General features: G+C 51.3%; 1 protein-coding gene across 1 annotated transcript in view; it reads left to right on the top strand.

Moving 5' to 3' along the window:
- Window positions 1-56: 56 nt before the first annotated feature.
- The window catches only part of AXIN2 (axin 2), a gene marked incomplete at its 3' end in the record, with an annotated part of 14,449 nt that continues 1,294 nt past the window's right edge, over window positions 57-13,211 (top strand). The window contains exons 1-3 of the mRNA XM_010179259.1: window positions 57-882; window positions 6,603-6,743; window positions 12,077-12,179. Coding sequence (XP_010177561.1) covers window positions 59-882; window positions 6,603-6,743; window positions 12,077-12,179 — 1,068 coding nt within the window. The remainder of the gene's footprint in view (window positions 883-6,602; window positions 6,744-12,076; window positions 12,180-13,211) is intronic.

Below are 13,211 nucleotides of genomic sequence, written 5' to 3'. Positions count from 1 at the left end.
AGGAGCAGGCAGCTCCTGGAGAAACTGGGAGCCCCTCTCCCCATCACGCTCCGGAGCCATGAGCAGCGCCGTGGTCCTCGCCCACCTCCCGGACCCCAGCAGCAGCTTCAGGGAAGACGCCCCCCGACCTCCCGTCCCCGGGGAGGAAGGAGAAGCACCATGCCCGCACCCCGCCAGCTCGTTTTTCTCCAAAAGCCAAAGCTTCAAGGCCATGCCGGTGCCTCCTGCCCCGCGGAGGAATGAGAACGGACTCGGGGAGCCGGAGGGCAGCGCATCCCCAGACTCCCCCTTGGCCAGATGGACCAAATCCTTGCATTCCTTGTTGGGAGATCAAGATGGTGCCTATCTTTTTCGGACCTTCCTGGAAAGGGAAAAATGTGTGGATACCTTAGACTTCTGGTTTGCCTGCAATGGCTTCAGGCAGATGGACCTTAAGGATACCAAAACTTTAAGAGTAGCCAAAGCTATATACAAAAGGTACATCGAGAACAACAGCATCGTCTCCAAGCAGCTCAAGCCTGCTACCAAGACCTACATAAGGGATAGCATCAAGAAGCAGCAGATAGATTCTATCATGTTTGATCAGGCGCAGACTGAGATTCAGACTGTGATGGAGGAAAATGCTTACCAGATGTTTTTAACTTCTGATATATACCTCGAATATGTAAGGAGTGGAGGAGAGAATCCTGCTTACATGAACGGCAATGGACTGGGGAGCTTAAAAGTTGTCTGTGGCTATCTGCCGACCTTGAATGAAGAGGAGGAATGGAGCTGTGCAGACTTTAAGAACAAAATCTTGCCTTCGGTAGTTGGACTATCCAGCAAGACGTTGAGGGTTACGGCAAACGTCAGAGCTACGGAGACGATCGAGAACGGCTACAGGTAAGGAGACCCCTGGAAATGGTGCTTTGTTTCAACTTTCAGGACTTTGGGAGTGCTTTTCGGGAGGCTGGTGTGCTGGGGAGCTGGTAGGGATGTGAGGGGAGGTCGGGCTTTTGGGAGCATGGGTGCTCCCCCACACCTCCACACACTGGAATTTGGGGGGTGTTGGCTGCATATGGGGGTTTTTTTGCTCTGTACAGAGGAGAACAAGACACTGGGCTCTTAAGTCCTATTGGCTCATTCGGTTCTCTTATAGATCAAAAACTTCATAGCAACTATGTCCTCCGGACATACGTTAATTATTGGTTCAACTTTCAAACCTATTAAGAGCAGTAGTAGAGTGGATCACATAGGCGCATGAATAATGTAACCTACCAGTTCCCCAACTCCACCATCAGCCCGTGTTTAACTATGTTGGTTATGTGGGAAGCAATTGTGCGGTCGCGGAGGAGGAAATCTCTGTTCTCATTACATCAAACTCTGCAACTTGCACAAAAAATCTGCTTTTATTTTGGCTGCGTGCGTGCGTGATGTACAGCCTCTCCCATCGCGTCGGGTGTTGCTATCGTGTCAAAGCCATTTAGGGTGGCTCCGAGCCAATGCATACAGGAGAAGACTTAAAATTGAGTACTTGAGGGAGGAGAGGTGTTCAAGGTAGTAATGGGAGGTCTTTGGTGCTCCCCTGTTGGCTCTGTGCTCCAAGTTAAGCTCGTTAAAAGGTGGTTGTGGCTGATGGCAGCTGATGAGGATGCGAGGAGCGTTGTGTGGTGGCAGGGTCTTCTTGTGCCCTTGGCTCGGGGTGCGTCTCCGTTGCCGAACCCCTCTCTTTTGGGGGAGATGTTGATGGCACCGCGGTGTGAGGGAGAAGAAAGTCAGAGGCGTGTGGAAGTGAAGGGGGGGGATGGGAGAGAGAGAGACTCTGATGAGCAAATGATGAGTTGTATAATCCTCTGAAAATGTATTCTTTCCTCTCCCCACCCTTGCCATAAGTGTGGATCGTTGAATCAGGGCTGAGAGGAGAGGGCTCTGCGGGCAGATGCGCGCTCTCCTCCGCTGGCCCGGGAGGCCGGGGTTTGGTCTGGTGAGTGTTTGACATCTCGTTTACAGGAATTTGGAGAGCGGTGTCTGTGATTCATGGACATCAAAGGGCATCCTGGCTCCTCCTGGAGAGGCTTTGCTGGAGCTCGCCCTCCTCTCCTGCCCTGCGGGGAGCCTCAGCTGGGCTGCCCGCTGCTGGGAGGGTCCTCAGCACCTCAGGGCGCTGCTGAGGGAGGCCTCCTTGGCCGAGGCCCTCCCTGCCAGCGCGGGGGTGATGGAGGGCGATGGGCGTGGGTGTGCTTTGTCCTCTTTGGCCTCTGGACCTCTCCTGCCCGGGGTGGGGGTGTGTGGGGAAGGGGGGTGCTTGTTGGCAGCTGCTCTGTGGAGGACTTGGGTTTTGGGATCCTCGTCTCCTGCCTGGATGTTACTGCCTGAGCATCTGCTGCTCTCCAGAACTTGGTTTGAACTGCTGCCCTTCGCTGCCTTTCCAGGAGGGGGATGTTTGATGCTTTTATCTCTCAGCCTTTGTTGGTATTCAGTGCTGGAAGGGCTTGGCTGTAATGTTCTACCAGAGCTGCAGGCCCTGCTGAAAAGCCACATGTGCCGTGTCCAGGAGAGCTCTTGCAGAACGGTGGCTGCTTGCCTGATTAGTGCTGGCTTTTTTTTCCCCTTTTCTCCCCCCCCTTTTCTTTTTTGTCTGGGGATTAATGCAGCTTGCCCCTCACATGTCAGATCTACCCTCCTAGGACATTAGGTGGTGCATTTTGCTTTGATCACCTTCTGTTGAATTTCCAAGAGCTTTGGCTCTCCATGAGGCCAAGAGATCTCAATGCAAAGAGAGGGGAGGTCAAGCTGAGATGCCTCTCCCCGAGCCATCCGTTTGTGAAGCCGCTTGTGCTAGAAGCTGATGAGCATGTGGATGGGTTATCTCTCATCAGCCAGCCTTTAGGATTGTGTTTAGGGTTGGAGCTGAAGCTTGCACAGAGTTTTTCCTGGTGAGTGGCCAAACCACACCTCCCTCCTTGTGCGTGTGATGGAGTTGAAGAATTTCTGCTCCGCGTGTGACGGTTTTGAAGCTCTTGCCATTCGCTCCGCTGGGGTTTCGGTGGGATGGGACCAGTGAAAGCCAGGAGCGCTGGGCTGGGCACACCTGATGGCAGGAGCAGGGATCCAATCTCTGTTTGGATGGGGAGACAACCTGGAAATCCCAGGACACGGAGTCACGGCCAAAACCACAGCAAACGGGAGAGCGTACAAGTTGAAAGACTTTGCTTGGCCCCAGCATCAGTGATGGACAGGAACAGGAGAAGTCAAGTGAAAACACCGCGTTTGCGCCTGGCTGCAGAGCAGGCTGTGTATTTGGAGCCCTAATACAGGGAATATTTTAAATGCAGAACCTCCCCCTTGTCCTTCAAAGCGGCTCCCCTCCCCGTTAGGTTGTGGTGTGGTTAAAACCGGCCTCCCAGTGCCGGACCTGGCTCCATGCTCCAGGAATTCCAGCTATTATTTATGTACGCGCTTCTAAATTTATCAACGCGCGGGTTTGTGTACACAGGGAGCGCTCCGTCCTTTGCCGAGCGTGGTCGTGTTCGGTCCAAGGTGGACTCATCTGCCTCCCATTAAGCTCAGACATCAGTGGGACTGGCCCGGTTTTGGGAAGGCTGGGGCTTGCAGATGGCGCTCTGCCGGCTCCCAGTGCTTCCTGGCCTTTGAAAGGACCCGCGTGTGAAGTTATTGGAACCAAGTTTGGCTTCAATTATCAAAGTAAATGATGCCATTGTAAAGCTATGCTCCAAGCAGTGTTCTACAATTAGAGCATGGAAGCTGTGATTAACATAGTTTTGTTAAAATATACTTTTTTTTTTTTTCAGGTTTGTGCATGCGTTGGTTTTCAGTTTTTTTCCTTTTTTTTTTTTTTGCCTTTAAACTCATGATTGCCCAGTGATGTTTGTCCCAGGAAAATACTTACTGAGATTCAGTTTTGCCTCCAAATGCTCCTTGTAGATTTTTCTCCTCTCTCTGTATCAATCTGTGGTTTGAACTGCCAGAGCGCTTTTATTTCTGAGAAGCAGAGTTTGACAATAAAAAAAAAACACAACCCCAAAAAACGCCCACACTCTGAAACTGCACCCTCATAACAGGGGCTACAACCAAGAGCCCCTGAAATTTTCATGGCATCGTAATACCTCTGATATGTACCCATTGCCTAACATAGCACGCGGGGAGTTACACGCTGTGTGTCATCGCATCAAGATAAGAATAGGCTGAGCAGCATCAGACATTCTCCTTGAAGCTCCAGAGCAACTGCTACCTGACAGCTGAAAACACTTTGCATTTTGGGTTTGGAGCCGGGGTGTGTGTTGGTGTGCGCAGCATCTGCGGCAGGAGACCCCTGCTTTCCCCTGGAATTTCAAGCCCTTGCAGGCAACTGGATGCATCTGGGTGTAATTACTGGAGTGAGGTGGTCACATTTTAAAAAAATAAAAGAAGAAAAAATTAAGCGTGGCTAAACAGCCCCCGTTGGTTTTCTTAAAGGATATAGGCTTCAAAAATATGTAAACTTTAGGGATTTTTTTAAATGTGTTTTGTCCGTGAGGTGCTGGTAGGTAAATGGGTGCTGCGGTCCAGCCCTGATGGGGAGGATGACTTAGTTCTGGCCACTTTCTCTAATTCCATCTCTCCAAACGCTGGGTTTGGACACACCTCTCCCAGTGGCGTATTCAGACGGACCCGCTGCCTCCGCCCCCAGCCTCTCCAGCAATCGTTTCTGCTGGAGAAAACATGGCAAAGCAGCCCTGCTGGATGGCACAGACACCTCCCAGCAAGGTGATGGATGCTCCTGTGCTGGGGGGCATCCTGCACCCCCCAGCCTCGTGGTCCTCAGATGTGCTCTCAAGACCCGAGATGATCTCAAATCAAAGGGTTATGAGCTGCATCCCTTACACACTCTACCCAGAAGCCCACCGAGGCCTCAGGAAGGGTCTCTTAGACTGCACATCCCCCTGAGTCCGAGCAGAAGACTGCATGGTTTTTAGATGAACTTTTCTGTAGTAGTAGTAGGATAACTGAGCTTTCCCCCACATGTGGAATTAATTTATCTTTGAAGATTTAACTTCTTTCCTGTGGCATTCCTTACTATCTCCTTTTTCCTTTTTTTTTTTTCTTTCTTCTTCCCAGATCTCTATTTTTTAACATCTTGATCTCCCCATCAGAAAAGCTCTTTGGCCTCCTTTGGAAAGGAATGCAGCCCCGGCTGGGCTGAATACCTGCCTGCAGCCAGCCCCGAGCCTCTCATACCAGAGAGGCCCATCTTCCCCACCATGCTTCCCCCTCCCTTTTTGCTTTTTTTTTTTTCCTTTCCCTCTTTTTTTTAAACTTAAGCCTTTGTGGAGGCTCCTGTTTTCCGTGCTGACAGAGCAGTAATGTGGCGCGGGGGGTGCCTGGTTGTTTGGGAGGGATGGAGAGCGGTGGGAGGACATTGCTGCTCACTTCAACCCAGCTGGTCCCCTCCGACCCCCGTGGGGGCAGGGAGGTGGAAAGCCCATTAAAAAAAACCCGCTGCGCCTGCTGGCACATTCCTTAGGCCCCCGAGTCCTGGGTAAGTGGCCCTAATTATTAAAATCAGCGGTCCTTATCAGATGACAAGGCCTTTTGCTTTGATATACAAAGGGAGAAGCTTTACAACCCCATCTCTCCTTGGAAGAGGAACAAAATGTGCACCTTAACACCAGGCGTTCAAACCTCCCTGCATAATCCCCTTATCGCCTGCTGAAGATATGTATATTGATCCTGGCTGGGAAGTTGGAGTGAGGGGAGGCAGCGGGGCAGGGGGACGCCCGGTTTCCCCCTCGCGGTGACCCTGCCGAGGTGACCCCGCCACGCTCCCTCACAGCTCCTGTCACCGCCCATGAATTTTTCATGCGTCCGCTCTTGGGTACTCAGCTCGAGCATCCAGGCTGGGCCTTGGGTCTGCTTCTCCAAAGGTGTTGGTGTCAGTCACCCACGTGCCCATTGATACAACCTGCATCCCTGCCCTCACATCCCCCATCCTCCTCTTCCTACACACAACACCCCAAGTCGTAGGTTCTCCTAAAATCTGGGCCTTTCTCTCGCATGTTTTTGGGAGGCCAAGCCTGAGACAGCAGATATCAGCCGTGTCCGTGCCTCCTCTGGCACGTGGTGGTCCTGCTCCAGTAGTTTCGGGCAGATCTTTTTGTTTCAGGCGACACAGACGCTGTAAGTTGTATTCCCAAAGGGGCCCTAACTCCTGTCTTCAGAGCAGACTTAAGCATTTATTAGCTGGTGCCTCAGTGGCCTTCAGTGGGACTTGGGCTGTGACATTCTTGATCGTTTGCCAGCCGATACCAGCAGCAAAACCGCTGATCTCAGCAGCGCAGCATCGAGCTTTGAGGACCGAGTGTTTGAAGGTATCAAAGCACCTAGAGGTGCTTCGTAGGATTTTCTAAAGCTTGCTTCCCGTGTCAAAAGCAGCATCTTTAAAATGGGACTTTGGGTGCGTTTTGACAGAGCGTGTCCTGAGCAATGGATGGTTTGTTGCTTCTGGAGAGGTTGAGCAGCCAGTGTGCGTGGTTCCCATAAGGAGAGTGCTGCCATCAAACTCACGTGCTTTCCTCCAGCCCAAGACTGCCTGGCAACTCAGTTCCTGTCTTGCTTGTCCCTAGGTCCTTCAAGAGGAACGATCCCATTAACCCCTACCATGTGAACTCTGGTTATGTGTTTGCTCCAGCAACCAGTGCGAACGATAGCGAAATATCCAGTGATGCCCTGACGGACGACTCCATGTCGATGACGGACAGCAGTGTGTAAGTACCTGGTGTTGGCTGGGTCCTTTTGGGATGTGCCATCTGTGGATCAGCTGTGCCCGTGGGGGCTTGGGGAAGTGATGGGTCTGGTGTCATCACCCGGCTTCTGCTCACCGTTGACATGGGGCTGCCAAAAATGAGGTGTGCGCCCAAACCGAGAGGTGTCGCAGGGCACGGTAGCCTTGCTCTTCGTGCAGTCGCCGGAGGTATCAGGTGGAGTAAAATGGTTAATCCCTCTATTGCCATTTTGCAACTGCAGCAGAGCAAACGTGTTTTCCCCTGTGCTGGTGGTGCTGCCTTGACTAACCCGAGGAGCGCATCTCCCTGGGCCTTTGTCTTAAGGCCAGGCTTCCTTAACCAGTTATCAGTCATCAAAGAGGAGGAGATTACTTCCTGTAGGAAGTACTTTCTGTAATTAAGGTTTGCCATTAATGTCGGAGCGTACATTAATAGGGCCGGTGACCTGAAGGGGCAAATAGCTGCTCATCTGGTGTGGCTGGGGCAGTCTTCAAAGAGCCATTTGAATGGAGCTGCGTGGATCAGGTCTGGGTGTTTTCAGGAGCACAGAGATGAGAGGTGATGCTGTGCCTGAGCCCAGGAATTGCAGGATCTGTGTTTTCCTCTTGGCTCTGCTGAGGAGTGTGGAACTGGGAGGAAGTCATTTGACTTGGCTCGGTTTGCATTCCCCAGTGAAATGGGGACCAGAAATGGTACTGTTGTGTCTGGGGGTAGAGTAGACCCTAAGACTCACTTAAGGCTCTTAAAGGACCATTTGCTACAACTGGGCAGAAGGCAGATGTTGCTGGTTGTGTTTCATGATCATCATTTAAGAACCAATGCTCTAGAAAAGCCCAGAGCGCTGCATTCCTGGTCTCCATCTCCTGGGTGTAACTTCTGCAGCGTCCCTGTCAGCTGTGTGAGTGGTTCCTGCGTACCCCTCGGAGAGGTTTGCGTGCTGGGATTTTAAAGTCGATGTGTGTGATGATGCACAACAGAAAACAGGATTTACCGAAAATCCTTGATGCGTAAACAAAAGCTTTTTTTAATTAATATTTTTAATGCACATGTGTGTTTTGAACTGATATTATGAAAAAAAATAGCTTGTTGTCCCACCAGATTCCCTTATTGAACAATATTGGCATTAAATAAAAGAGCTGAATCATAGGGTGACTTCTTTATTTCTTCTTACTGGCTCTGGTTGTATGTGATCATGTGTCAACAGAGCATTCATTGGGTTAGTCATTTCTGGACCAGTGTAGGGTCACTTGGGATTCACAGGGCTAGGATTATACCCTCTCTTCACAGCAATGCCAATTGTAGGCCTTATACAGATGAGAGCACTGAGTGAGAAATAAAGTGCATGGTGGATGAAAGGCTTAACTGAATCGCTTTCAGCCCATTGTTAGTCCAGGGGAGCTTAGCGGGGATGAGAGGGCAGCAGCCCGCTTTGAAATTTGCTTGAACAAGTGAATAGGAGCTCCCCAGAAAGCAGCGCGTGAAAGGAGCCTGCCTGTTTTTTCCTGCCGTAACAATGGCCCGCGCAGGCTGTGAGAGTTTGGGGAAGCTTGGCTGATTAAACTGCCCGCAGCTCCAGGTTGGGGGGCGGCGGAGGTTGGGGGGATATTTCCTGCTGCAGAGCCGGTCCACCCCTGCCACGGCATCCCCGCGGACGGAGCGCGCCAGGGCGTTGGGGTGGTTTTTTGGAAGCGGGAGAGGTAAATTGGCTGTTGGGCTTCAAAAAAAAAGTTAAGGCTGATGTAAAACTTCCTTTGCAGAGGCGAAGGGCGGCTGCTGCCAAGGCTGCAGGCAAACAGTTGGGATTCGCTGCCTTTGCTGCAGATGCTGTGCAGGGCTTTGGGGTGCAAGCCCGTGGTACTTGCACAGCCTGAGCCCGGGTGCTCTGCCTCCTTTTTTAAGAAGGTTTTACTCCCCTCTAACAGAGGACCAGGGTTTATTCTGTTTCGTCAGTGCGAATGCAAATGAGGTCTTTTGGCTTCTGGTGGTATCAACTGAAGAGGAAAAACTTGTTCTGGAAAAGTCTGTCAGACACAGCAGTAAAGTGAGGGGTTTTTTTAAATAAATCTCAATCTGAAGTGTACTGGAATTAGTACACAATCTGCCTCTTTTTTGTTTTGTTTTATAGATGCCAGGGATCAGTCTGTCCGTTTATATTTGGTAATAGCCACAAAGCATCATGCAAATTTATATTTCCATTTCTTGATTGGGGAGGGGGGGGAGGAGAGGAAAGGGGATTTTTTTTTTTTATTTGCTTATATCTTATTTATGGATTTACTTTGGACACAGGGGAATGCTGCTGAGCAAACTTCAAATATTACCTTATCTTACAAACCAGGCTTTTGATGTTGGCAAGATCAGAGGCTTGTTTCAGAGCCGTTGCCAAATGAAGATGGGAGTGAATGCATATGCGCATGAGTCTGATATTTCAAAGCAGCAGTAAAACTACATTCAGGTTAGGTCAGGCACATCTGAGTCAAAAGGCTAAGATAATTGGCTCAGCTTAAATGGCAGCTGACTGGGTAGAAGACTTCAAACCAGTGTTTCCCCCAGAAACAGATTGGCTTAGCCCCAGCCTGGTTAGCTGAAATGTTTGTAATTAAACTCTACTATTTAGTGCCTAAACTCTGTAGCTCTTCAGCCTGCAGCTTTTCCTCGCCAAGAAAGTGAGTGCAAACGTTTGCTGCTGGAGCAAAGGGAGAGGTGGCACCTGGAGAGCTGGGGTTAACCCTTGTCCTGTCCCGAAACCTCTGGCCAACCTCAGCCTTTTCATTTCAAAGGCACTTTCCCCTGATCAGGGGAGGCTGTTTCAGTGTCAGGGTACCCCCCACCCCTGTATCTCTCACTGTCCTGAGCCTGGCCCCAGCTCCATCCCTCCTGCGGTCGGGGATCACCCCTTGTCACCCCTTCAACCCCGGCATTGTCCATTTTCCCCCTGTTTTAAGTGGAAGGCCTAGGCTTAGGCAGCGCTCATCAAAGCGGCTGTGAAAATCCCTCCCCGTTCCCCAGGCTGACTTTCCCGAGCTGGAACACCTTCATTTTTCTTCCTTTTTAAATTCTGCGTGTCGTTACAAGTTGTAAAACTCCTCTGACGAGGCAGGGTTGTGGAAGCAGGAGGTTTGATGTGGGGCTCTCTGGTGCAACTGGAGGAGTTTTAGGGGGAAGGAGCAGCTTTTGTGCTGACCTGAATGAGGATAAATCTTAAATAGTGAGAAGCCATGCTCTTGAGTCACCGTTGCTTTTTCTTCTCCTTTTTGAGCTATCCTGCCTGGAAATGGTGCCAGTCCCTGCTCCCGCTCCATGGCCTGTCCCTTTGGGTAGACATGGGCCCCTGGAGCTTGGGGACACCCCACAAGGAGAGGTGCTCCCCGTTTGGTGGCCAAAGCAGAGGGGCTGGGGGTGGCATCTCAAGTTTGTAGACCTGGAGGGAGGTGGGGAGCTCTTTGAGGATCTCTGTTGTCCCTTGGTCGTGTCCTTGGGTGCCTCATGTTGGACGCACAGACCTTCAGCTGCTTCCCTGCTCTGCCCCATCTGGCCTCTTGGGTTGCCATTTATAGAGGACACCTCCTCTTTAATTGAATATGTTAACGGGATTAGTCCCGTATGGACGTATGCACGTAAGGTGCTCATGCTGGTGCTGTTACTTACCTGTAAAATGCCTATTTTACTTGTTATTGCCTATATAGAAAGACTTCCCTAAGAGACCCTTATCTCAGTAAGGCTCACTGAACAAGTGCTTCTCTGAAGGTACAGCTGATTGGTTTTCACCTTAGATTTGCTTTTCCCCTATCCTCCCCCAAAGCTAAAGCGTGTCATGTACCCCAAGCCCTTTTGCCCCGTGGGTTTGTGGAGCAGAAATGCTTGGTGGCCACCAGCTATTGCGGTCAGTGGCCATGGATGGCTGTGAAGGCCCGTGCGTGCTTGGGCGGCTGCCCCAAAAAGTGCTCCAGAGCCCTGGGTTGTGCAATGGGGACATTAGGACAATTATTTCCTTTCACTTGTAATGAGACTTGTGTTCATGGACCGTGTCTAGAGAAGGCTGATGCTCATCTTGTGGCATCAAGGACTTTCTCTGCCACCCCAGTAGCATGTTCTCTTTTATTAAGATGAAATTGTTCCAATCTTTCACTCCAGGCTTTGCAGCGTAATCTTGCTCATCAAAACAATTTAATGGCAGCTGAACGCTTTGGCCAAGATCTTCACAAAGGCCTGCGATAGCGTGCTTCAAACGTTGAGGCATGTTTCCTCAAGGAAAGGGACCTGGCGTCTCCGGGAAGGCCTTCCCTTGTGCCTTGTCTCTCTGTGTGTCCAAAACACGTCATTGTGTGCCCACTGCTGCCATGGGAGGTGACACACGGGCACACTGTGCTGCGGTGGCTTCTCTGGCAGCAGCATGGGGCCACCGCTGTCTGCTCGGCCGCTGCTGCTCCTCTTTGGGCAGGAGCTATTTTCTCTGCTCAGGAGATGAGTCAGGTGTGGGGGCAGGTGGATGAAAGGGATGGGAGCGGAGATCAAGGTTATTCATCCAGACTGAGGGAAGGGGTGGAATTAGACATTCTCCAGGCGTGCTCTTCCGGCTGTCCCCACTGTCTGTAGAGAGTCCTTTAATCCTAACTGAGGTAATTTTTTGGGTGGCCAGATGAAAACACCCTGTGTGGCCTCGAGTGGGCTGTGCAGGGGGCTGTTCCCACCGGCACTCCTCGCTTGCTCTCTCCTCATGGCTTCCTGGCTGTGAGCTGGCATGGCCGAGGGGAGCAACGTTGTACCCAGAGGGTGCGGCCTGGCTTTGCTCGTGCCTCGCGGTGGCCTGTGCTGGCCTCAGGGCAGGAGAAACATCTTGGATCTTCATTAGGGCCAGAGATGGCGAGCAGCCTTTTGGTGGCCATCCATCTTTGGCCTCTTCCTTGTTTCTACAGTACCAATACCCCATGGGATGTTTCAGAGCTTGAGGGAAGTTGTGGTCCCAGAGTGGTGAAAAAGCAACAAAAATAAAGGGCGGAAGCAGAAATCTAGTGTTGGAAGGGCCTTTCTGTAAGCTCAGAAGTGAAGCTGATGGGATTTTTGGGCATCTTCCCATACAGAGTTGCTTTTCTGCATTTGCATAGTTACTGCACATCCATGTAGATGGTGGCACAGGCTCTTCCCAAGCCTCCACGCGTTTGATGCTTCTCCTGGCTTCGGGTGATGTCCACAGGGCTCAGCACCTCTGGGAACGTGAGGCTGTGGGGTGCCTGGGTGGTTTTAGAGGTGATGGAGAAGCGTCTTGGTTGGAGCATGGGGGGAGCCCCGACTGACGGTGACCTCTCTTCCATGTGCAGAGATGGGATCCCCCCATACAGGATCGGGAGCAAGAAGCAGCTCCAGCGAGAAATGCATCGGAGCGTCAAGGCCAACGGTCAAGTTTCTCTACCTCATTTTCCGGTAAGTTCAGGTGGGAGCTGCAGAGCCTGGTTTGGCCGTGGGCAATGCTGGGATAAACTCAGCTTGGGAGTGGGCTTGCGTGGAGGGGAGGGAGGAGGACACGAGAGCATCTCCATCCCTGTGTGATGCCAGGGAAGAGATGCAGCTTGGAGCCATTGCTCTCAGCATCTTTGCAAAAACACAGTCGTGCTTTGGTCCTTTCCTAAAAGGTGCAGGTGCTAATTAGGGCTTTTCCATGGCACTGAATGTCCATCCTGGTCCAAATGCAAGCAGCGTTGCCCTGGTTGGGTCTAGTGAGAGCCCTGGCTCTGGTCACCAGCCCGACACCTCCAGTGGTGCTGAGCAGACCCGGGCTCGGCCTCGTGCGCATCGCTGGTGGCCTTTGAAGGCCCAGGGTCTGGATGCTGGCGGGAAGCAGCGTCTCCCAAAAGAGAGACATTTGCAGCAGATACGTGCCTTGCTTTGAGGGGCTCCGCTTCGCGGCGTTGCCGGGCTCTTGAAAATTAACTCACCGGCTTGCTAATTCGGTTGACTTGCAGCCTCCCGATTCCTGTGGTGAATAAACTGTTTACACAGACAAGTATAAACTTATCTTGTCTTGAGATTAATAGGCTAAAATTCCTCTTTCTGCTGTCTTAAGCAGCAAGAAATCATAGATGCTATTTCTTGTGGAAGTTGGGGGGTGGTTTATGTGGTTTTTCTTTTTGGTTTTTTTTTTTTTCCTCCCTTCCTCCTTAAAGAAAGTTCTATAGCCTGAGCTTGTAAATTAGATTATTTTGTCCCAGGGCGTGCAAATCGACTTTCTCTGTAAGGCAGTGCTTTGATCAGGGACTGAATAGAGCCAGCTTGTGTAAGAGTGACAATTTCCAGCAGAGTGGCCTTTTTCTACCCTCACATCATTTCTGGAGCTAAGTGGTTGCCGGAGAGAGGCCCCACCTCATCTGGTGGGTAGGATGTGAAAGAGTTGGCAGTTCAGCTTTCTGCTTTGGGGGGGGGGGAATAAAAAAAGAGAGAGGGGGGGGGGGGGGTGGG

The sequence above is a fragment of the Mesitornis unicolor genome, unplaced genomic scaffold (assembly GCF_000695765.1).
Source record: "Mesitornis unicolor isolate BGI_N332 unplaced genomic scaffold, ASM69576v1 scaffold34902, whole genome shotgun sequence".
Classification (NCBI taxonomy): Eukaryota; Metazoa; Chordata; class Aves; order Mesitornithiformes; family Mesitornithidae; genus Mesitornis; species Mesitornis unicolor.
The sequence above is the reverse complement of the archived record's forward strand: the minus strand, read 5'-3'. Positions and strand labels throughout refer to the sequence as shown.